General features: G+C 41.1%; 1 protein-coding gene across 1 annotated transcript; it reads left to right on the forward strand.

Moving 5' to 3' along the window:
* Positions 1-7,112: 7,112 nt before the first annotated feature.
* LOC307008034 (zinc finger protein 862-like) lies at positions 7,113-10,016 on the forward strand (the record flags this gene model as incomplete). The annotated part of the gene is made up of 10 exons (XM_079630588.1): positions 7,113-7,273; positions 7,389-7,564; positions 7,675-7,850; positions 7,941-8,110; positions 8,209-8,447; positions 8,559-8,816; positions 8,933-9,142; positions 9,292-9,522; positions 9,608-9,760; positions 9,849-10,016. The coding sequence occupies exons 3-10, from the start codon at positions 7,720-7,722 to the stop codon at positions 10,014-10,016; spliced, it is 1,560 nt and encodes a 519-aa protein (XP_079486714.1). The 5' UTR covers positions 7,113-7,273; positions 7,389-7,564; positions 7,675-7,719.
* Between the last annotated feature and the right edge of the window lie 12,128 nt (positions 10,017-22,144).

Genomic DNA, 22,144 nt, shown 5'->3' on the forward strand with positions numbered 1-22,144 from the left:
CTCCACAAAATTATTCATTTTCCAAAAGCAGAGGAAATGGAGGAGGTGGGGGGTGGCTTTGCCCGCCTTGCTGGCCATGAGGCATTCCGCTGTGCTGCGGGTGCCATCGACGGGTGCCACATCAGGATTGTTCCTCCAGCAGAGCCACAAAAAAGGTGCTACATAAACAGAAAGATCTTCCCTTCCATCATTCTACAGGGCACCTGTAATGCCAAAGGCAAATTTATAGATGTGTATATTGGCAATCCAGGCTCTGTACACGATGCACTTGTGCTGCGCAGATCACCAATGTACCAGCAGGCTCTGTATCCACCAGCTGGATACTGTCTCTTGGGAGATGGTGGGTACCCTTGCCTGCAGCATCCTATTGCAATCATGACCCCATACCGCCAGCCTGTTGCAAGTAAGAACACACACACAAACACACCAAATTGTTACTTTCATGAATTTGCAATACACCACACATTTTCTACACGATTTTTAATTAACAGGCCAAGTTGAAGCCCGATACAACAGGCATCATGCACAAGCACGGAACATCATCGAGCGCACCTTTGGGATGTTAAAAACTCGCTGGCGTGCAATTTTCTTGCGGGCCCTGGAGATCAGGCCACTGTTCGCCCCAAAGGTGATTGGTGCCTGTTGCATCCTCCACAACATCTGTGTGATGGGAGGTGATCTCTTGGAGGAGGAGGAAAGCCAAGGACAAGAAGACAGCGAGGATGGTGAGAATGCAGCAGTGGGTGAGAGGGACCTATCAGGGAACCATCTCCGAGGACGTCTGGCTGCTCAACTTTCTTCTCCCGACGAACTGCCTGTGTGTCTAATTGAACATGACTACATCTAGACAGTAAACCTTTCCAGATGTTGTCATGTTCATTAAAAGAGGAACATAAACAGTTAAAACATTAGATATGATATTAATTAGGAAGATTAATAAATGTGCAAGTAGATGGATATAAAGATAGATAGATTTATGTTTTCTTAAAGGTAGGGTAGGTCAGAATTGTCTAAAAAAAACTTTTATTCAAATTTGTTTAAACTGTCTTTATATACCAATGCATAATTAAAATGCAAGTACTCTGAAATAGAGAGTATAAAAAACTGAGTGACTCTAGTGTATTTAATCTTCAATAAACACAGCTCATTAATTCCATTCAGTCCCACCTAAAAACGGGTGCGCGACTGCGCGCACGTGGGCAGAGCCAGTAATAGCGGCGGTAGTCATGGCGACGGAGAGTGACAGTCGCGCAAGCCAATCCTGTGATTCGTCCCGAATGGAAATAATGAGCTGTGTTTAATGAAGATTAAACGGTCTAGAGTCACTCGATTTTTATACTCTTTTTATCAGAGTACTTACATTTTAATTATGCATTGATATATATAGAAAGTTTAATCAAATTTGGTAAAAAGTTTTTATATAAATCCTACCTACCCTACCTTTAATGTTGGTATGTTCTTCTTGATGAGATTTAACTACATGATTGTAAATAATTGTTTAAAACTATAGTCATTGGATTTTATATTATTTGTGTTATTATTTGTGTGTTTGTTGTAAATATAAAGAATACACTGTTGCTACAACAATGATTTGGCATGTTTGAAATTGAAACAATTACATTTTTTATTTCAAATCATTTATTTAAATAAACCATTAATTTAAAATTTATTAACAAGTTTTTCAAACAAAGACAGGTATGTCTCTGCTCTGGCTGTTGCTGCCCTCTCTCTCTCCTCTTCTCTCGCCACTGCTTCTCTCTCCCTCTCTTCTTCCCTCTCTGCCTGTTCTTTTAGAAAGTCAAGAAGAGCCTGGCTGTCCCGTCGCCTCTTTCTTGACTGCTGGCTGCTCCTGGCTTCCTCAGAAGGGGTAGAAGCTGGTGTGCTGAGCCACCTGTAGTGGCAGTTAGGTTTGATGCAACAACCATAGTCTAGATGGGATGTACCCAAAAAGTGAAAGTGAGGAGCATTTATGGGTACAAGTCGGGAACCGGCCTACTTTACATATTTCAAGGGTGCTGAGTCCAAAAAAACTGGTACCCAAGCGAAATTGTGAGTTTTTGACCTTCTAATTTGCATATCAAAATGGCCGCCAAATTGCCTATCTTGCTCAGTCGTTGGACCATTTTCCCCTAGTTTTTTTGTAAGTAGGCAATCAAGATGAGGAAATTAAGTTTCTAGATCGATAGTCAAGGGTCAGAGCAAAGATATAATGGAGGCTCACTGCCTTTTTAATGTATATATATATATGCAAAATACCAACTTTTAAGTTGAAATTAAGCATTATTTGTGTCATTTTTTAAGGCCGAAATAAATATTCAATCAATATCACTTTTAAATGTTACCAGTGTATATATGATATGTGATGTATTCCATATTCCATAATAACTAAGAAAAACACCATTGCAAGTGTTCTGAGATTTCATTTTTTTTATGCAAACAAAGCATTTATGCTCTTAATTCAAACATCGAAAAACCCAAGTGAATAGGGAAAAAAACACCATGAAACTTCCCTTGAACAGATCTACAGATCACATCTTGTTTCGGTATATTTTCTTTCATGTTTGTAGCTTAATTGCTTTGCTTTTTTCTGTTAGATTTTTAGTTCTGTAGTTCACTCCCTCTGTAAATTGTTTTTGGTAAATTGTTTTTATACCTTTCTAGTTTGCTTGTGTGCCATTTGTCTTTGGAATTTCATTTTGATTAGTATTTCTTTCTGCAGTCCTTTTCCAAGTTCTTTGGTTACCCCTTGCCTTGGTATACTTGAGGACTACAACTCCACATTTAAACAAGGACATTGGTCATCACGCTGACATGCACACATTGCAGTGCATAACAGCCCTGATTTTCGGCATTTGCACTGGCGTGTTGTGCATTGTTTTTTACAGGTACACAGGATCATTTCCAGGCAACTTTCAGGTATTGAATTCTGTGACATCAGAATGGGCTGTAGTCCTGGACCGCCATGTTTTCATCCCATGTCCAAGGGTGAAGGAAGCTCAGGTGTGGCATAGTGAGCATTTCTCCAAACCATTGCCTGGTAGTGTACTCTCAGCAGATGGAAGTGGAGCGCATTTCTTGTCGCCGGCATTGCTTCTGGTTTACCTGTCCTGGAGAAAAGTATATGCAGTGTTTCCTCTATGTTGATTGGGTAGTGGCGGCCCGCCACAGCTAAATTTCTGCCGCCACGGTAACGTTATCAGAATAGGGCCGTACAGTACAAAAGCGAAAAGCCGTCTATCATTGACACGCGCTTCACACAGCGAGCGGGCACGCGCACCACCCGGCTGACGAGAGAAAGGAAAAAAGAGAGACTGCAGCTTTCTGGAGAAGAACTTGAGCGGTGTGTGCGTCCTTGAGAACTGTAAGTGATATAACTTTGTTGTCAGTTAATTTATGCCTGATATTGTATTAGTCTATAGTTCTTGCTAATTTAAATTAAGTTAACTGGTGATTTTCGTTGTTTGTATTCTTCACCTGCTAGCTAAATTGCACGTGGCTGTTGATTGATATAATAGCATCGCAGGGCTAAGCGATTGCTGAAAGCCCTTCCTCACGTTTGCATAATTTACATGCTGAAGTAGTTACACTGCATTAAGATAATGTAATTAACTGGGTTTATTTTGCTATAGGACCTATATAATATATAGAAACTTTGTTTTCTGAATGATAACGTTATTATTCATTTACTTATTTTTCAGATGAGTTTGTTAAAATATTTCTCTATGAAAAGGAAGACGCCTGATGATGAAGACCAGTTATGCGAAGTTCACATTACCTACAGTGTTTAAGGGAAAGACAACGCTTAGGCTATCTAACACATATAGAATAGCCTACGTGTGCAATGGAAGGTAGCGCGCTGCTCTTCAAAGCGCAAGTTGGGGAAAGAAAAAATCGTGCAGGGTTTTTTTTTTTTTTTCACTCAGATACCCAAAATGCTTAAAAACATTATGGAGGAAACACTAGTGGTGGCTCCTACAACATTTTACAATGTTATTACTGGTTGCCTGATGAAATATTAGACAGGAGAAGTGCAGGTGGTGGATAGAGGAGGAAACCAGAGTGAAGTGCAAGTGCAGAGTGAAGCAGAAGAGCACAGTGTGACAGGAGAGAGGGCAGAAAGAGAGGAGAGTGGAGGAGAAGATGGCAGCAATATAAAGAAAACTAAGCACAGGGTCTCAGGCTGGGATCCTGCATGGGTAGACAAACCAAGGTTCCACCCATGGCTCTACCACACAGATCATGGCAAGTACTCAGTCAGCAGTACACCATATCAGGCATTTCTGTGATTTTTAGTCTAGTGTTTTAACCCTTGTGCATTGTTCAAATTCCCATCCTTTCGTTATGTTCGTGGCTGAAAACAGCCACTACTTTAAACTGCTGTAAAAATTGATCAGATAAATATTTTTTTGCCATTTTTTTTGCATAAATCTATTAATCAACATCAGTCCTGTTCAAAACTACTAAATGTTTTAAAAAAAAATCAAGATTTTAACTCTTTAATTGCCAAATTCATAAATTATGTCACTGATTTGGGAGGGGAAAAAACACAAAATTACTTATTTTCAATATAAAATGTGATTGTGGACTGGATTTTTTTTTACCTTTTATCACAGTCTTAGACATGTCAAAGATTAGAAACAACATTGGTTTTGATGCATTGTTAGTTTTTGTGCAGCATCAGATTTTAACTTTTTCTCCCTCATTTACGGTTCGTGGCTGTTTTTGCCCCATTGACTTCCATTATAACCACATTTTTTGATTGCAAAGCCATGACACCATATAATCATGCATTTTTGATTGTTGGTGGTTTTCCCTGTTGGGAAGAGGTAAAATTTGTAATTTTTACTGTTGATAACCAGGTGGCACCATTAACCCTTTATATAGGCCTGTGCAAAAAAAAGCTTAGTTTCTGGCTTTTACATGGAGTCATATGGAGTATACTAGCATAATAAAGTGTGTGTGTGTGTGTGTGTGTGTGTGTGTGTGTGTGTGTGTGTGTGTGTGTGTGTGTGTGAGAGAGAGAGAGAGAACTCACCTTGATGCGTCTGAGAAAATCAAAATATGCACCTCAGCTCTCAGAACTACATGGAGTAAACAAAAACAAAGTAAGTGTATTTATGCATCTGCTGCCTTTTGATGGTGAGAAATGCAGACTAAACAAAAACTAAGCAAGTGGATTTGAACACTTGCATGCAAGCCTGCTGGTCATTTGATGGTGAGAAGAGCAGGCAACATGAGAAAGGGCTTGACTTGTAGTGAAGTTCTAGAGATGATTCTGCAGCCTGACCCTCCAGCGAGCGGCAGGATGTATTGTCTTCTCCCTCTGACACCACAGACTCAGGAGAGGCAGATCCTGATTTGGATGTGGCACCCTCATCTTCCTCTCTAGCTTCCACTGAAGGCGAGGAGGATTCGGAGGATCCTGGGTCTGGGTGGATTGGGAGAAACGGCGAAATGTGGTTTTCCACCAACGCGGAGACAACTCCCTTTCTTCAGCCTGCCAGAGGCATGACTTCATGGCCGACGCGCTATGCCATCGCAAGGGTCCAGAACATTGATTCTGTGTTCAATCTGTTTTTTACGGGCGCCGCACAATGAGAAACTGGACCGGGGTGGACTCCACAGATCTCCGTGCATACATGGGGCTACTGATTTTGGCCGGCGTCTACAGGTCCAAAGGGGAGTCCACACGTTGCCTGTGGGATGATCGCAGTGGTCGTGCGATTTTTAGAGCCACCATGTCCCTCTCAAGATTCAAGAAATCATCGCTCTGCGTTTTGGAGGTTGGTCATGCTGACAATGAGGTCAATCATCTCGTCGGCCCTGGAGTCGACTCTGGCAGGCTGAAGAAAGGGAGTTGTCTCCGCGTTGGTGGAAAACCACACTTCGCCGTTTCTCCCAATCCACCCAGACCCAGGATCCTCCGAATCCTCCTCGCCTTCAGTGGAAGCTAGAGAGGATGATGAGGGTGCCACATCCAAATCAGGATCTGCCTCTCCTGAGTCTGTGGTGTCAGAGGGAGAAGACAATACATCCTGCCGCTCGCTGGAGGGGTCCGGCTGCAGAATCATCTCTAAAACTTCACTGCAAGTCAAGCCCTTTCTCATGTTGCCTGCTCTTCTCACCATCAAATGACCAGCAGGCTTGCATGCAAGTGTTCAAATCCACTTGCTTAGTTTTTGTTTAGTCTGCATTTCTCATTATCAAAAGGCAGATGCATAAATACACTTACTTTCACACACACTTTATTATGCTATTATACTCCATATGACTCCATGTAAAAGCCAGAAACTAAGCTTTTTTTTGCACAGGCCTATCTAAAGGGTTAATGGTGCCACCTGGTTATCAACAGTAAAAATTTAATTTTTTACCTCTTCCCAACAGGGAAAACCACCAACAATCAAAAATGCATGATTATATGGTGTCATGGCTTTGCAATCAAAAAATGTGGTTATAATGGAAGTCAATGGGGCAAAAACAGCCACGAACAGTAAATGAGGGAGAAAAAGTTAAAATCTGATGCTGCACAAAAACTAACAATGCATCAAAACCAATGTTGTTTCTAATCTTTGACATGTCCAAGACTGTGATAAAAGGTAAAAAATTTTTTTATATTGAATCACATTTTATATTGAAAATAAGTAATTTTGTGTTTTTTCCCCTCCCAAATCAGTGTCATAATTTATGAATTTGGCAATTAAAGAGTTAAAATCTTGATTTTTTTTAAAACATTTAGTAGTTTTGAACAGGACTGATGTTGGTTAATAGATTCATGCAAAAAAAATGGCAAAAAAATATTTATCTGATCAATTTTTACAGCAGTTTAAAGTAGTGGCTGTTTTCAGCCACGAACATAACGAAAGGGTAGTGAATTTGCCCAGAGTGTACTGTTAAGTTTTTGAAAATTTTCAAAGCATTTTCCTAAAATATGTGTAAAAATAAGCTTTGTCACCAAAAATCATTCCATTTGCTGAAACACGGAAAAAGTTATGGCCAAAATAAGACTCAAAAATACCCCATAGTGGCTGAAAACAGCCCCAACAGCACATAAGGGTTAAAAATAATACCAAAACAAAGACACTCTTTTTTTCTTTTTTTACAGGAATGTTTTGCCGCATATGTCGGCAGCATAAGCAGGCCCCCAAGCAAGGTGTTTCCAAGCGGCCATTTATAGAAGTAGGTAGCGAAATCTACAGAGTTGACTACTTAGATAGACATATGTCAACGGAGCACCACTAGCAATGTGTAAAATCACATGCCTTATTAGCACAAGGTAATTTTAATAATTTTATTCAATTTCATTAAAAAAGATATGTCCAATATAGTCTGTTTTTGTTGCAACATCCATCAATGATAAGTATAACAGATATGTTACCTGCTATGCATAGGTTCTTCAGTTCTAGTTGCCTTAGACCCCTTCGTCATACTTGAACATGAGGCAGTTATTGGAGGATTCAAATGCCTATATCACCTAACTAAGAGAGAACAAGCACACCACACAAACTATCCAGCTCTGCTGGATCTTGCGGAGTTGCTGGGGTGTAACTATTTTGAAAAGCTAAAGGTGAATAATTATCACACTACTGTCTTATTGTTCATATTTACATTTCATATCTACAAATAAGCTATCTTAAAAACTCATAATATTTCATGTATAATATAATTTACTTTTAGATTGGAAAAAAGACCAACTACCGGTCTCACGTCGTTATTGATGAGATGCTGGAAATATTGGCCAGAGTGGTTGAAGAACCAATTCTGAAAGCGATTCAGTCCTCTGTGGCAATTGGGTTGGAGGTAGACGAGAGCACAGATGTGTCTGTTAAAAGGCAACTGGATCTGCACATTCGGTATTAGTCAATTGAGAGTACAATAAGTAACCACTGGACTGGAGTAAACCATATATTTTTGTGATGTATTTATGTATTTTTATTTTTCAGATATATGGACAATGAAGGGCAGCTCTTCAGCCAGTTCCTGGACCTGGTTAATGTAAGTGATGGGAAGGCTGTAACCATTGTGGCAGCAATAAAGGAAGTGCTGCACAAAAAGAACGTGCCAACTAATAAGCTCTATGGGCTAGGAACAGATGGAGCTGCTGTAATGACTGGTAAGAGTTAACAAAGAGTAATTTAAGTTGCATTTGTTTTTAGTTGGCTCAATTGGTTATTGCATGCCTTTGTTTTTTTTTCTCTTTTCTTGTAACAGGAAGGTTGAATGGTGTAGCAAAGCAGCTCCAGGATGACTTCCCCTGGTTGATGCCAGTTGCTTGTGCTGCCCATCGCCTCGCCTTGGCATGCAGGGATGCCTCATCTGAGGTTCCCTACATGTCTACCTTTAGGGACCATTTACAGCAGCTCCATCAGTACTTTCAGAACAGTGCTAACAGAACAGCTGTTCTAAAAGCTGCATCACAGTCTTTAGGCCTTGAGAACTTAAAAGTAAAGGTGAGAGAAAATACTTTCTGCTTTTAACAACAATTCTGGTCATTATTGTGTACTCAAGATGCAATGGGTGCTATAATTCATCTTTTACACCGCTACTAAAATATTTTTCAGCAAGTAAAGGATACACGCTGGCTGTCACAGCACCTGGCAATTCTTACATTGCAAAAGAACCTCAGTGCTGTCATGACTGCCTTGGCAGAGGAGACTGAGGTCCATAAGTGCCCAGTAGCCAAGGGCCTCTACGGTTTTTGCTGCACATACCGTTTTGTGGCCTCAGTATACCTACAGGCAGATGTACTACCACACTTAGCCCGGCTTTCTAGGATTTTCCAGAGAGAGAAGGTCAACTTCCTGGCCATCAAAGAGCAGGTATTTTTTAACATGCATCTCATAACTGTAAAGCAGTACAACTAAATTTTAGGTTGTTCAATCAGTGTACATTACATTTAAAAAACTGCTGATGATTGTGCAACTGCCTTTATCAGGTTCCAGTGACTATGGCATGCCTGAAGAACATCAAAGATGCAGGTGATACACAGCCCCCTGGCTCATTCTTGGCCCAACTGCATAGGGACCTTGACAACCCTGCAGGATTGGGTGCATTTAACATCGTCGATGAGGAGGAAAGGGAGAGGAGAGGTAGAGGCCAGGTGAAGCCCACAAGAGAGGTTCTTTGGTCCCGGTACAGGACACAGGTACATTTGTTTTGATTGGCTGCTAAGTAGTAGTATCCGTCTAAGAAATGTATATAATAAAATGACAGAGCCCAGTCTTAGTTTGATTGAAATGTTATTTCCACAGGGAGTCAATCAATAACACTTAATTTTCTTTTTGCCCTGTTTAGGTAATGGAACCGTATCTTGATGGCCTCCATGACAGCCTTGACAGAAGGTTCCAAAACCTTAATATTATGGGAGCCTTTCACGTGTTGGGGCCCCAAGCAGTCAAGGAGGACGATTCCATCAACTTTGAAAGCATCAAGACCCTGTCCACCAAATTCCTGCAGCAACCGGACAGTCATGCACTGCAAGAATGGTCATCTTTTAAGCGGCATATGCTGACTGGAGCATTCAAGGTAAATTAGACACAATTTAAGTTCTTAAGAAACATGACTGAGGAACCCAGCTTAATCGCCTACTGTCTGCATTGTAATGTTTCAGGATATGGACCAGCTTACCATAATGAGCAAACTAGCATCCCAGCACGATGAGTGGTGTCAAATCTACCCCTCCCTCAGTAAGCTGGCAGCTATTGCCCTCACAGTGCCAATCTCAAGTGTCAACTGTGAGAGAGATTTCTCCACAATGAATAGGGTAAGACATTTCAGTGTTATTTGAAATGAAAGATTATTTGGCTATCAATATCCCTCACATCACTCAATTTTTAAAAATTCCTTTATAGGTGAAAACAGACTTAAGGAACAGGCTGCAGGGGGACCATCTAGCAGCATGTATGCTACTCAGCATCAATGGGCCACCTCTTTCGGAATTCCCCTATGACCGAGCCTTGGACTTATTTTTCCAAAAACCAAGAAAAATTAAATGTGTGCACAGCAAGGCACACAAATGAATTTGTTTCATTATGAATGATTTTTAGATGTTAAGTGCCACAAATGAATTTGTTTCATTATGAATGATTTGTTAATGATTTGTGCCTCAAATATATTTAAGTAATAAATATATTATTTGTGTTGCAGCAAAGTGTCAGTCCAGTTTCATACGTAAAACTTTTTTTCCCGGTGAGGGTGGCGGCGGTGGCGGCGGGCGGGTTGGGGGTTGTTCAGACAGACCTGCCCCCACTGCTAAAAAAAATCCTAAAGGAAACACTGATATGCCTTGCTGCATCAACAGAGTCTGTTTTATGCACATCATATATTCTGCAGACAAAAGCCTCTGAAGATCTTTGAGTCTCCTCCGTGAGATCACCAATTCCGAGGTTGCTGAGCAATTGATGGTGCATTTTCCAGACTTTCCACGATGTACTTTTGGTGTATTTGTACTCAACAGTGTATGTAGGCACTCAACAGTGTCTACCCCAAGCTATTCACGCAAATGCGTAGGCAAAGCTTCCCGAGGTATCATAATGGGTGCTGAACATTATAAAAAGAGGCTACTCGCTGCAAACTACGGTAAAAAACGAAGTAGCTCATCTGCTTCGAGCCGAAATAGCGAAACTATTGAGCAAAGGGGCCATAGAGCCTTTATCTCAAGCTCAGAGCGAAGGGGGTCTATACAGCAGATATTTTCTGGTACCGAAAAAAGACCGGGTTCTCAGACCCATTCTAGATCTAAGACAGCGTGCTTGTGAAACGCCAGTTCAGAATGCTCATAACCAGGAAAATCCTTGCGCAGATTTGCCAAGAGGACTGGTTTATGTCAATAGATCCGAAGGACGTGTATTTCCAAATACAAATAGCGTCACGTCACAGGCGATTGTTGAGATTCGCCTTCGAGGGCCAGGCATATCAATACACAGTCCTACCGTTCGGCCTGTCCCTAGCACCACGTACATTTACAGTGTGCATGGACGCGGCTCTCGCACCCCTGAAACTTCGGGGCATGCGAGTTTTGAACTACTTGGATGATTGGCTGATTCTAGCTCGATCACACTCAGAGCTCATAGAACACAGGACCATATAACTCGAACATCTCGAGAATCTGGATCTCAAAGTCAATTGGGCGAAAAGTTCGCTGTCTCCCAGTCAGAGAATATATTTTCTGGGCACAGAACTGGACTCGCTGTCTATGGAACTGGACAGCGTGACTGTCGCCAGAGCGCAGACTGAACATTTAGCGCATCACAAAATCCTTCCGCTGCGGCACTATACTCCCACTCAAAATGTTTCAGAAAATGCTGGGTCTCATGGCCTCAGCATCATCAGTACTCCAGTTGGGTCTGCTTCGCATGCGCCCGCTGCAGTTATGGCAAAAAGCGCGAGTACCACCTCGGGCATGGGCCTCCGGTCTGTTTCGCTTCACGGTCAATCAGAAATGCGTCTCAGCTCTGAAACCTTGGAGAGCAATCGACTGGTATCAGTAGCCGCGTTTCCATTACAGATTTGCGCAAATGTTTTGCGCTTTTATCTAAATATCGATACAAAACTATTGCGAAATGACGGCGTTTCCATTAACCGATGTTATGCGACTAAAACGTCCTTTTTTCTCTCGCGATAAAGTCATTCTAAAAATCACGGCAGCGGACGTTGGTTTATATAATCTCACAGCCACCGCATTAGACATTATTATTATTAATGGAGGGAGACGTACGTGTTATCCAAGCATTAATGGCAGGGAAAGACCCTTATATTCCAAACGAAATATAAGGAGTTTCTGGGTGTTTCACCCTCATTTCTGCGCTGAGGTTTTGATTGTGGCATTTCTTTGAAGTTTAGAATCCAGTATTCCTATAGGCTAATTATTGTTTCTTTTATGAATTTAATAAAGAACTCTGTCTCCTATTCCAAACGATCCATGTAGGCTACTTTTGTGTCCATTCGTTTTTTCCTTTTTAAACCCGTAATTGAAAAACGAAAAATAAACGGTTGTCTTTTTAAAACGCAAAGTTGAACACCACAATTTTAATTTAAACTGGCTACACCAACTGCTGCGCAAAAAAGTAAATATCGACGAATTTTCAGATGTTTGTTTAATGACTTTTTTCCCCTTTATTAAACATGTAAAATATTCACAAATTAATATGGAAAACTTGTCGATTTTACTGGTTTTCTAAGGCCAAATTAGAACCTGGAATTGACATTTTCCCGCAGTGCTGAATAAGAAGAGCCATTAATATTATTAAACTATTGTTTTCTAACTCGGCTAAAAACATCTCCATCTCCGCTGTTAAGCAGATGCTCTTTTAGAGAGAAATGCACCTTTCATACGGATTACTTAATCAGAACAAAATGTATTAGCTTTCGATTCGAATTTTTTCGTTTTAAAGTGGACATTTCAAGCTTTAGCCTACATAAGCTATATTTAGTTTCAGTTCTCGCGCTCCAGTTCAGGGAGATCATGAAAACGCGCCTGATTGTTTTATTTTATTTTACAAAAGCACAACATTTTCTTGTTATTGTTTACACAAATAAAAGTAGTTACAAATAATGTATTATTATTTTCTGTATGACCAGAAATTATAGAGTAGGCTATAGGCTATATTAAGTTGTTTCACTGTTAATAGGAAAATGCAAGTGTTCACGCCCGCGCCTCCGTGCCATAGTGCGCGCTCCACACTCCACACATACCCTTAGATATGCGTCAAAATATTGTGTTTATTTGTGATAATCTCAGCTCTGTATTATTATTGTCTAACCCGTATTATGAATGACATTTGACGAATTGCTTTGTTCCTTTTTTGGATAAAAGCGTCATCTAAATATGTAGCCTAGTAAATGTTATAATAATGATGATAATTATTATTATTTGCGTACATGGACCCCAAACACACCGCGTCTTCTAAGTCAGGTGACTGTAAATGCGCAAAAACTATTTCCATTGCAGTTTTGCGAAATATTCCTTTTTCGAATTGGCTGAAAAACCTCCTCATGCGAGCGTAAAAACTTTTTTGCGATAAACGAGAGTTTTTGCGAAATTGACGTGTTTCCATTGAGCGTATTTTCAATTCGCAATTTCAATTTGCGCAATTTGAAGGGTAATGGAAACGCGGCTAGTCAGGTGTAAACCTGGGGACTTCCTTGAGTGTGAAGGTGGTGTCCACGGACGCCTCCACCTCGGGATGGGGAGCGCTGCTCAAGGGCAGACCGTTCTTTGGCCAGTGGTCAGAACGGGAGAAGCTTCTACACATAAACTGTCTAGGAAATGATGGCAGTCGACAACGCGCTGAGGCACTTTTGTCCCCAGATAAAGGACTACCACGTCTTGGTCCGCTCGGACAACATGTCAGTGGTGGCCTTTATAAATCGCCAGGGTGGCATCAGGTCCCGAAACCTTTACAAGCTGACGGAACGCCTCCTGGTCTGGGCTCAGCACAATCTGCGCTCATTGAGAGCAGCACATGTGCTTGGTCACCTGAATTTGGGACCAGACAGACTGTCCAGAAACAATGTTCCAGCAGGAGAATGGTCTCTGCACCCGCAGGCGGTCCTACTGCTGTGGGAGACATTCGGCAGAGCGCAGGTAGACCTGTTTGCGTCCCGCTCACTGTCCGAAGTTTTTCTCCAAGAGCAGGGATGCACTGGCCCACGTCTGGCCCCGCTGCCCACTCTATGCTTTTCCCCCCGTCTCACTCCTGCCTCAGGTTTTGGAACGAATCAGGGAAAACGGATGTTCAGTGCTACTTGTGGCTCCGCTCTGGAAAAACCAGGCTTGGTTCCCAGTTGATGCAGCTGACAAGGACTGCCCCATGGCCAATACCGATCTGGCATCCTCACCCAGAGCTTTGGTCCCTACATGTGTGGGCCATCAACGGGTACCCGCTAACCTCCCGGAGGGAGTGTTAAACATGATCATGCAGGCTAGAGCCCCATCTACTAGACGACTCTATTCCTCAAAATGGTCTGTGTTTTCTGGCTGGTGCAGAGCTCGAGGCTTTTCACCCCCAGACTGTGGGGTTACGGAAGTTCTCTCCTTCCTTCAAGAGCTACTGGATAAGGGCAGAACCCCATCAACGCTCAAGGTTTATGTGGCGGCCATAGCAGCGTTTACTAAACCAGCGACTGGCCAGTCACTAGGGAGGAACGATCTGGCCATCCACTTCCTTAAGGGAGCCAAGAGGCTGAACCCTCCCAGACCCCCTTCAGTCCCCATGTGGGACCTTTCTACGGTTTTGGAAGCCATGAAAGGTGCCCCGTTCGAGCCAATCCATTTATCGGACATGAAACATTTGAAAACACTCAAACCTAAATCCCTCAACACACCGTTCAGGGCTCAGGATATTTCCCTGTCTGCCCTGCCGGTTTACAACGAGGAAAAGGACGCGAGCTTCCTTTGCCCAGTCAGGGCATTAAGAGCTTATGTGTCTCGCTCGTCTGTTTTCAGACAGACTGAGCAGCCCCTGGAGTGCAGCATCCATTGCAGTGTACCACTGCCAAGTGGCAGCAGTCACACTACCGGCCTCTACCCCTTTTCCTGTTGGTGGGTCCCTAAGCTCCTGAAATAAAGTAAAATGCTGTCATGTTCTCACCCTCACGTTGTTCCACACTTTTATAAAAAAAAATTGTTTTGCTCCACATAAAAGATGATATTCTTAAGCATATTTGTAACCTAACAGTTTTGAGGCACCAAAAAAAATACACAAGTCAGTGGTGCTCCAGAACTGTTAGGTTACAAATATTCTTCCTTTGTGCAGAGCAAATAATAATAAATAAATAAATAAATATTGTATACTGGTGTGAAACAACTTAAACTTGTGAGTGAATAAATTATAGAATGTTCAACTATTCTTTTTATAGTCTCAGTAAACAATGTAAACAGAGTAAACTACATTTTACAAGATAAAATGTAAAGGCCAATGCATCCATGTTAGGTTTCATGATCGGAAAGTATTTACACACATCTTGGTAAGGCTCTTTCAATAACAGAAAGTAGAGAAACAGGCAGATTACCTTGTATTTATCTTTAAGGTTGTTCCATTTTTTCTTGGCCTGTTTGACAGTTATGGCCAAACCAGAAGTGGAAACAAAATGCCTATATGCAAAATAAAACCATAAAGATTGACATGATTCCATTTCAGTAACATATTCATTTTTATGCATGAAGACTGTCCAAATCTATCTCCAAACCTTCAGACTTACAGGGAATTATACAAGCACTCAAAATCAATACTCACTCCCATCCACTTTTGGAGGAATTGCGCCTCCCGGTGAAAAGGCTTTCGTTGGCCACCCGCCACTCTATCAAGGAGTTTCCTCAGTAGTCCCTTGATAAAAAATAATGCTCAAGTTAATGAAAAATAATACAATTCTAAAATAATTTGGTTAAAAAAAAAGAAATAAAGACAAGCAAACTATTTGGTCAAAACGACAAGAGCACTCTAGAATAAGGTTTGCGGCGTTTGAGACAAGTAACGTTAGTTAGGAAACTTTTCCCTCAGGCAAAATAATTGCCCATTAGATATACCCAAAGCACAGTAGATCAAATGTTTATCCACTACAGAAACAACACAGGCAGCACCATATTTTACATTACGTTATATTTTTTAGGAGATTTTTTAGGAGGACTTGCCGAGGGTTAACGTAACGTTACTTAACGTTAAACCAGTGCTGGATCGAAATCTTCTGAGCAAATTTTAAAATAGTTGCTAACCTTAAAATTCGACAGAAGTATAAACAACATTCTGGCATCAAAACTCTTACAACTACATTTCGTGATACAACAACAATAGTATTTCGAAATTTATTACTTACAGTTATGAGTTTTCTCCTCCGCCATTGGTGAGAAACGGTGAGGAGAACCTGGTGCGAACTGAATTCTGGGATATGGCCCGTATCAAGTCCGCACAAGTCACCTCTCCATGCATACTCGGTAAAAGGGGCGGACCAAGAACACATCCGGGGATTTGAACTGGACTTGGCTAGCTGTGAACTTTGAATTGGAACAGTACTTGGGCAGCGACTGATGACGTTTCACAAGTCCACAAGAACACAAGTACAGACAAGAACGCATATTGAGAAACGGCCTCTGTCTCGCGGGCGCGCTCGCTCTAGATTCCGGAGGTTTTAACTAATTCGCGGGCATCAGTGAGCCGCTATAAATATGCGGGAGACTCCCGGAACTTCCGGGAGCCTTGGGATGTCTGTATTTCTATACTGAAATAATATCGCCATTAGAATTATTGATTTTTCATTAGGCTATTTTTTTGGTGCCCCCTCAGCTCTTGATGCGCGTGGAGTGGCGACGCTGACAGGTGTAAAGCTGCTGTTTAAATGTGTTCGGCTTTTCTGTTTACAGAAACATGTTCTCTAATCTGTTTAGAAGATTTAATACAAAATATATTAAAGTTTTATATCATTTTGTTTATTTCATATGATTATGATGACCAACATCAACAGTTTTACTTTGGCACTTTGGCTAAGAAAAGTTGACTTAAAAGATTGTGAACCAAAATGCTTAAGTTGTTTTATAAAAAATATATTTATTTTAAGTTATATTGTTGTAAACCAATCAGGGGGTTGGTGTAAAGCTGCTGTTTTATTTAAAAATGTGTTCTGCTTTTGTGTTTACAGAAATGTTCTAATTTTGGAATAAAATATTAAGTGACCTTTTTTGTCACTTGTAATGAAGCTTGCTTATTAGTGAAATTATTAATATCATGGAATGGTAATGATTGTCTTTAGCCTGGAGTTATGGCTCTCAATATCGCAATATATAGCTATCGTTGGGGAAAAAAATATCGCAATGTAATTTTTTTCCAATATCGTGCAGCCCTAGTGTGCGAGTGACGGGCTGTTCTCAATACACTGAACAACAGCGTGATGAAGCAAAGCATCCCATTGATTTCACATGGAACTGAGCAATAGACAGTATATAAAAGAGCAAGAGGACGTGACAGCGCGATGTGAACACATATAGACAGTATGTGTGAAAATAGCATGATGACGCGTTTAACTTTATGCAAATGAGAGCGACGATTCGCAACCAATGAGCCGATCACTGAAATAGTGTGGGAATGTGCGGGAACTGCTGGATTTTAAGTGAGAGAGTCAAGTGAGGTAAAAACTGGAAAGAAAATATTGGTACAATAGTTAAAAATGACTCCAAGCGTTCCAGACGGCCAACATATAAAAGCAACTGATATCCTTTGCATCTGATATACCAATTTTGCACACACAGTATATGCATAAAATTTGTTCATTTGTTTAATAAACGAATTTTAAAAAAAAAACTTTTTTGTGCTCCTAAATTTCTTTGTGTGCTCCTAAATTTTTTCGTTTAGGAGCACATGTACTCCTTGGGAAAACAGTTAGCGTAGAGCCCTGAGAGATACTACAGCAATTTGAGTAGACCTTTAATAATACAAATATGCAAGGCAAGACTGACACAGCATCGGAGCATGTAGAGTGCCCAAGGGAAGTAGTGGATCCAATTGTTTCAACCTCTAGTCACTCAGTTGTAGAGGAGCTTCCAGTTATAGGGAACTATGAGCCAAGTTCAGAATTCAGTGAGACCCATGAGTCAATAGACACAACTCATATTGATTCAGATGATCCTGAAACTCCAACTACAGAGTTTTTGATGACTGGTCTGAGATTTTGGGCCTCTACATTTTCAGTCTCTCTGGTGGCATTAACTGCACTTTTGAGCATTTTGCGTGCGTTTTATCCAGAATTGCCTAAAGATGCTCGGACAGTTCTGAGGACGCAAGGTCAAATAATAACTAAGAAGATGGAGGGTGGGGAATACTATCACTTTGGCCTAACCAATGGGTTAATGTCGAGGCTTAAATCTTTGACTCTCCCTGCCAACTTGAACACACTTAAGTTGCAGTTCAATATAGATGGGTTACCACTATTCAGAAGCAGTAGACTTTAGTTCTGGCCAATTCTTGCAATGGTATATGTTGATTACACCAGATCTCCCTTCGTTGTTGGCCTGTTCTGTGGCCTTAGCAAGCCTAAAAGTGCCTCGGAATTCTTGGGCCCATTTATTGAGGACCTTAAGGCCATTCTGGAGAGGGGTTTAATTTATAATGGGCAGCAGCTAATGGCAAAAGTGTGCTCGTTCATTTGCGATGCCCCTGCACGAGCCTTTATTAAAAACACCAAGGGTCACAATGGTTACTCAGGTTGCGATAAATGCATTCAAGTGGGTGAATGGCAGGGCAAAATGACATTTCCTGATGTCAATGCTAAATTAAGAGCCGACACAGACTTCGCCTCCATGATCGATGAGGACCACCACTTGAGCCGAACGCCATCCCCTAGTTAGTGTAGTGAAAATGGTGACAATGTTCCCATTGGACTACATGCATTTATGTTGTCTTGGGGTAACCAGAACAATGCTGTATATATGGATGCGGGGCAAATGTCTTGCAACTAGGTTGGGCAGTAAAACAATTGGGGAGATTTCTGTGAAGTTGAAGGCATTGACACCTTACACTCCAACTGAGTTCAGTCGCAAACCCAGGGAACTCGCAGAAATTGATAGATGGAAAGCAACAGAGCTCCGGTATTTTATACTATACGCTGGCCCTGTAGTGCTGAGAGATATGATTCCTTTGGAGATGTTTAACAACTTTATGTTGTTTTCTGTTGCTATGCATCTCCTTTTGTCTCCTGGGACATCAGAGAAAATGGTGGACTGTGCTCACGAATTGCTAATTTCATTTGTGAGTCACTTTGGGCAGCTATATGGCAGAAGTGAAATAACTTACAATGTCCACCAGCTGACACACCTGGCAGCAGAATATCATCCCTATGGTTCCTTAGATAACATTGCTGCCTTTCCTTATGAGAACTATTTGGCCCAACTGAAACATTTACTGCGCAAACCTCATTTGCCTTTACAGCAAATAGTTAAAAGGCTTTCTGAAAGAGACCCTCAGACACCCCAAATCAACAAAGGCCATAAATTCATGCACCTCCATCATGATGGTCCATTGGTGACTCATTTGGGACATGGGGATCAGTATAGAAAGGTTGTAACTAAAGATTTCACCTTATCATGTAGGTTTGGGGATAATTGCATTCAGATAGTTGAGGACATCGCTCTTGTTGACAACATAATCAAAGTAGCTGAGGAAACATATGTGATCTTCCGGAAATTTACAAAGAAGGAATCATATGTCCAATACCCCTTCGAATCAGCCATCATTGGCTGTTGCAAAGTGTGGGACTTAAGCAGCGGTGTTGGTGTTGTAAAGCTCCAAATAATAAAAAACAAATATATAATTTTCCCCGATAAAAAAAGAATTCATAGCCATTCCCCTCATACATACAAAGTAAATCATTTTTGTACAAATCAGTTCATAAAAATCAGTTTAGTTCATAAAAAACAGTTCATGTGTTAATAACCAACCATTATTTTTACCATAAACATAGTATGAAGCAGCGGTGCCTTGTAAAGTTCCACAGCGGTGGAACAGAAGTTGTGCCACACATATGGCTTCAGGGGGAGAAAGTTTTCTGGCCTCCATACCCTCTAAAAGAGTCTGGCAAGGTTCGTGCTGCCATCAGGAGGAGGGAGGAACCAAAAGAAAATTCGCAGACTTCATAAGCCTTCATAAGCTTATAGGTCCTCATAAGCCGAGGTGGGTATTGTTAAATCGGGTTGACATTTTATCATAGCCCTATGTATCAGTATCTGATAACAACTCTGTGTCTGCAGCAGGGCCGTAGCTAGAGGATCCGGGGCCCCCTGAAAAAATATTGATGTGGGCCCCCCACAGGCCCGGATTGGCTAATCGGGAGCACCGGGAGAATTCCCGGTGGGCCAGTCTGTTTTATTGGCCAGGAGGGCCGGTGTTGTCATGGCATTGGTTTGAATGCTTTCCCTTATATAGGCTCCAGTCACAGCGCAGGCCCACTATTTTTTCATTATTATTTTCTCGCAGCCCCACAAAAAATAAGAGATACAAACCATGGATAATAGGTGCAAAGGCGGCGCTGAAAAGGCCAGAATAATAAAAAATCTCTAGAAACTCAAGCGGCCTCAATAGCCTACGAGTCAGAGCCGTACCCACCATTGAGGTCTCCGAGGTCCGGACCTCTGTAATTTTTCTGAGTGTATAACGTTGTGAAATAATTGCCTAATATTAACTCTAATTTGGTGCTGCAATGATTCGCATATCGCGACGATAGCCGACCTCATTATCTGAGCTGCTTCAGCACTCAAACACCCCTCGTCGGCAATGGCAAAATGTTTGAGATGACCGATCAAAGCAAGCAGGATTTATGTTCACAGAAGCGCGAGCCGCGGCCGCGTGCGAATCCCAATGCAATGCTTCACGAGATAAGATGCAAGTGGCTAAACTAAACAGCTGTTTTACAATAGAAGTTTTAAACAACCGACATAAATAATCAGTTTGCAAAGACTGCATCAATCAAAGCTCAGCTTCGGGAGGAGATTTACAGGTAGCCTAAAGATAAAGAGACTGAGAGAAGGAGATGGAGATGAGAGAGGAGAGCAGGTAGAGGAATAGCCTGTTGCATACTGTGCTCAGAATGAGAATAACTTTATTACAATGGATTCCTATTTAACACAGATATACATAGCCTATGTTCTTTGACAATGACAGTGGAAAAATAATATGCCCCCGAACCCCCTAGCCAGATCACTTTTGGGACCTTTGTATTTATAAAACCCTGTGTACGGCTATTGCACTGAATAGAAAATGATATTTTGATATAAAAAAAAGAAGAATTACAAGGCTGTACAGAACAGTGCACTATTGCAGACTTATATACTGAGGGTTTAATTACATTATTTTAAAATATAGTCAGTCGGGAACTAAAGTGGGCCGGTCTAAGGCATGAAACTCCAGGGCTGAAAATGAGTCCCACTCCGGCCCTGGCCCCCCACCACCCTCCACCAATATATTTTCTGCATGCATACTCATATATTGTTGGCGTACTGTACAATATGCATGGAGGCCCACATGTAACTAGGGTTTTCTTACAAAATAAAAAAGCAGATAACAAATAAATGTAAATCAAGATTTTAATGAACATCAGCAAAAGCAAAATAAACAAATATAACATTAAATATAAAAAGAAAATAGGCCTAAATAGAAAAATGAAATTTCTTTCAAAAATGAACATTGAAATAACTAATAAAATTATACAAGTATTTAGTATATGTATATTGGTTTGTTTGATCTTTAACCTTTGATGACCTTACACGTCACTTCACTAGGATAAACCAAAATCCCATTGTCTGACCTTTTTGTTGGCAAAGTCACTGATTATGTCCTTATTTATCTTACCCCATTGGCAGATTATTTGTTTATGTGTATATATATATATATTTATGTGTGTGTGTATATATATATATATGTATGTGTGTGTGTATATATATATATATATGTTTATGTATGTATGCATATATGCATGTATACATGTTTTTTGTGAGAGAAAACACAGCACAAGCATAAGTTCATTTTAATTGGTTTATTTATGCAAGTAGAAATGTGTGTGAATGTGTGAAAAAAATATTTTTTTATTATTATTATTATTTATCGTATTTATTTTTATTTTATTTGTTTTATTACAGGACAACGTCAGCAGCCTCCAGTTCTGCCTGGTGCACAAGTTGGTGGATCTCAAAATGCAGCCTTGCTCTTCTCGTCAGAGGAAGTCTGCGAATGGATGGTAAGAGGCTTTTAAAGAAAATTTCATCTTCATCCTCTGGAGATGTTTGAGGCAGTGGGGGACGTGGCAGTGAAGCCATCTGTGTCAGGGGCTCGATTACTGATAGCATTTCCCTTTCAAAAGCGGACATTTCATGTCCCTTTCTTTTCCTTCCCTTGTTTGCAACCCTGGTGTCCTCCTGCTCCGTCTGCCTTGCTACCATGGTCTGTCTGCCTTCCTCTGTCTGTCTGCCTCTGTCTGCCTGACTGTCTTCTTCATTCCCTGTCTCATCTCTGCCTGCAGGTGCTTGCTGGGAATTGCTCTGACTGCTTCCCTCGGCCTGGCTGTCCTCTGGATCTGGATTGAGGGATTCTCGGACAGAAGATGAGCTGGGTATAAAGGATGGAGGCCTCTGGACATTACTAGATGTCTCCCTACCAGTGATAAATGGAGT

This window comes from Phoxinus phoxinus (assembly GCF_949152265.1).
Source record: "Phoxinus phoxinus genome assembly, chromosome: 12".
Classification (NCBI taxonomy): domain Eukaryota; kingdom Metazoa; phylum Chordata; class Actinopteri; order Cypriniformes; family Leuciscidae; genus Phoxinus; species Phoxinus phoxinus.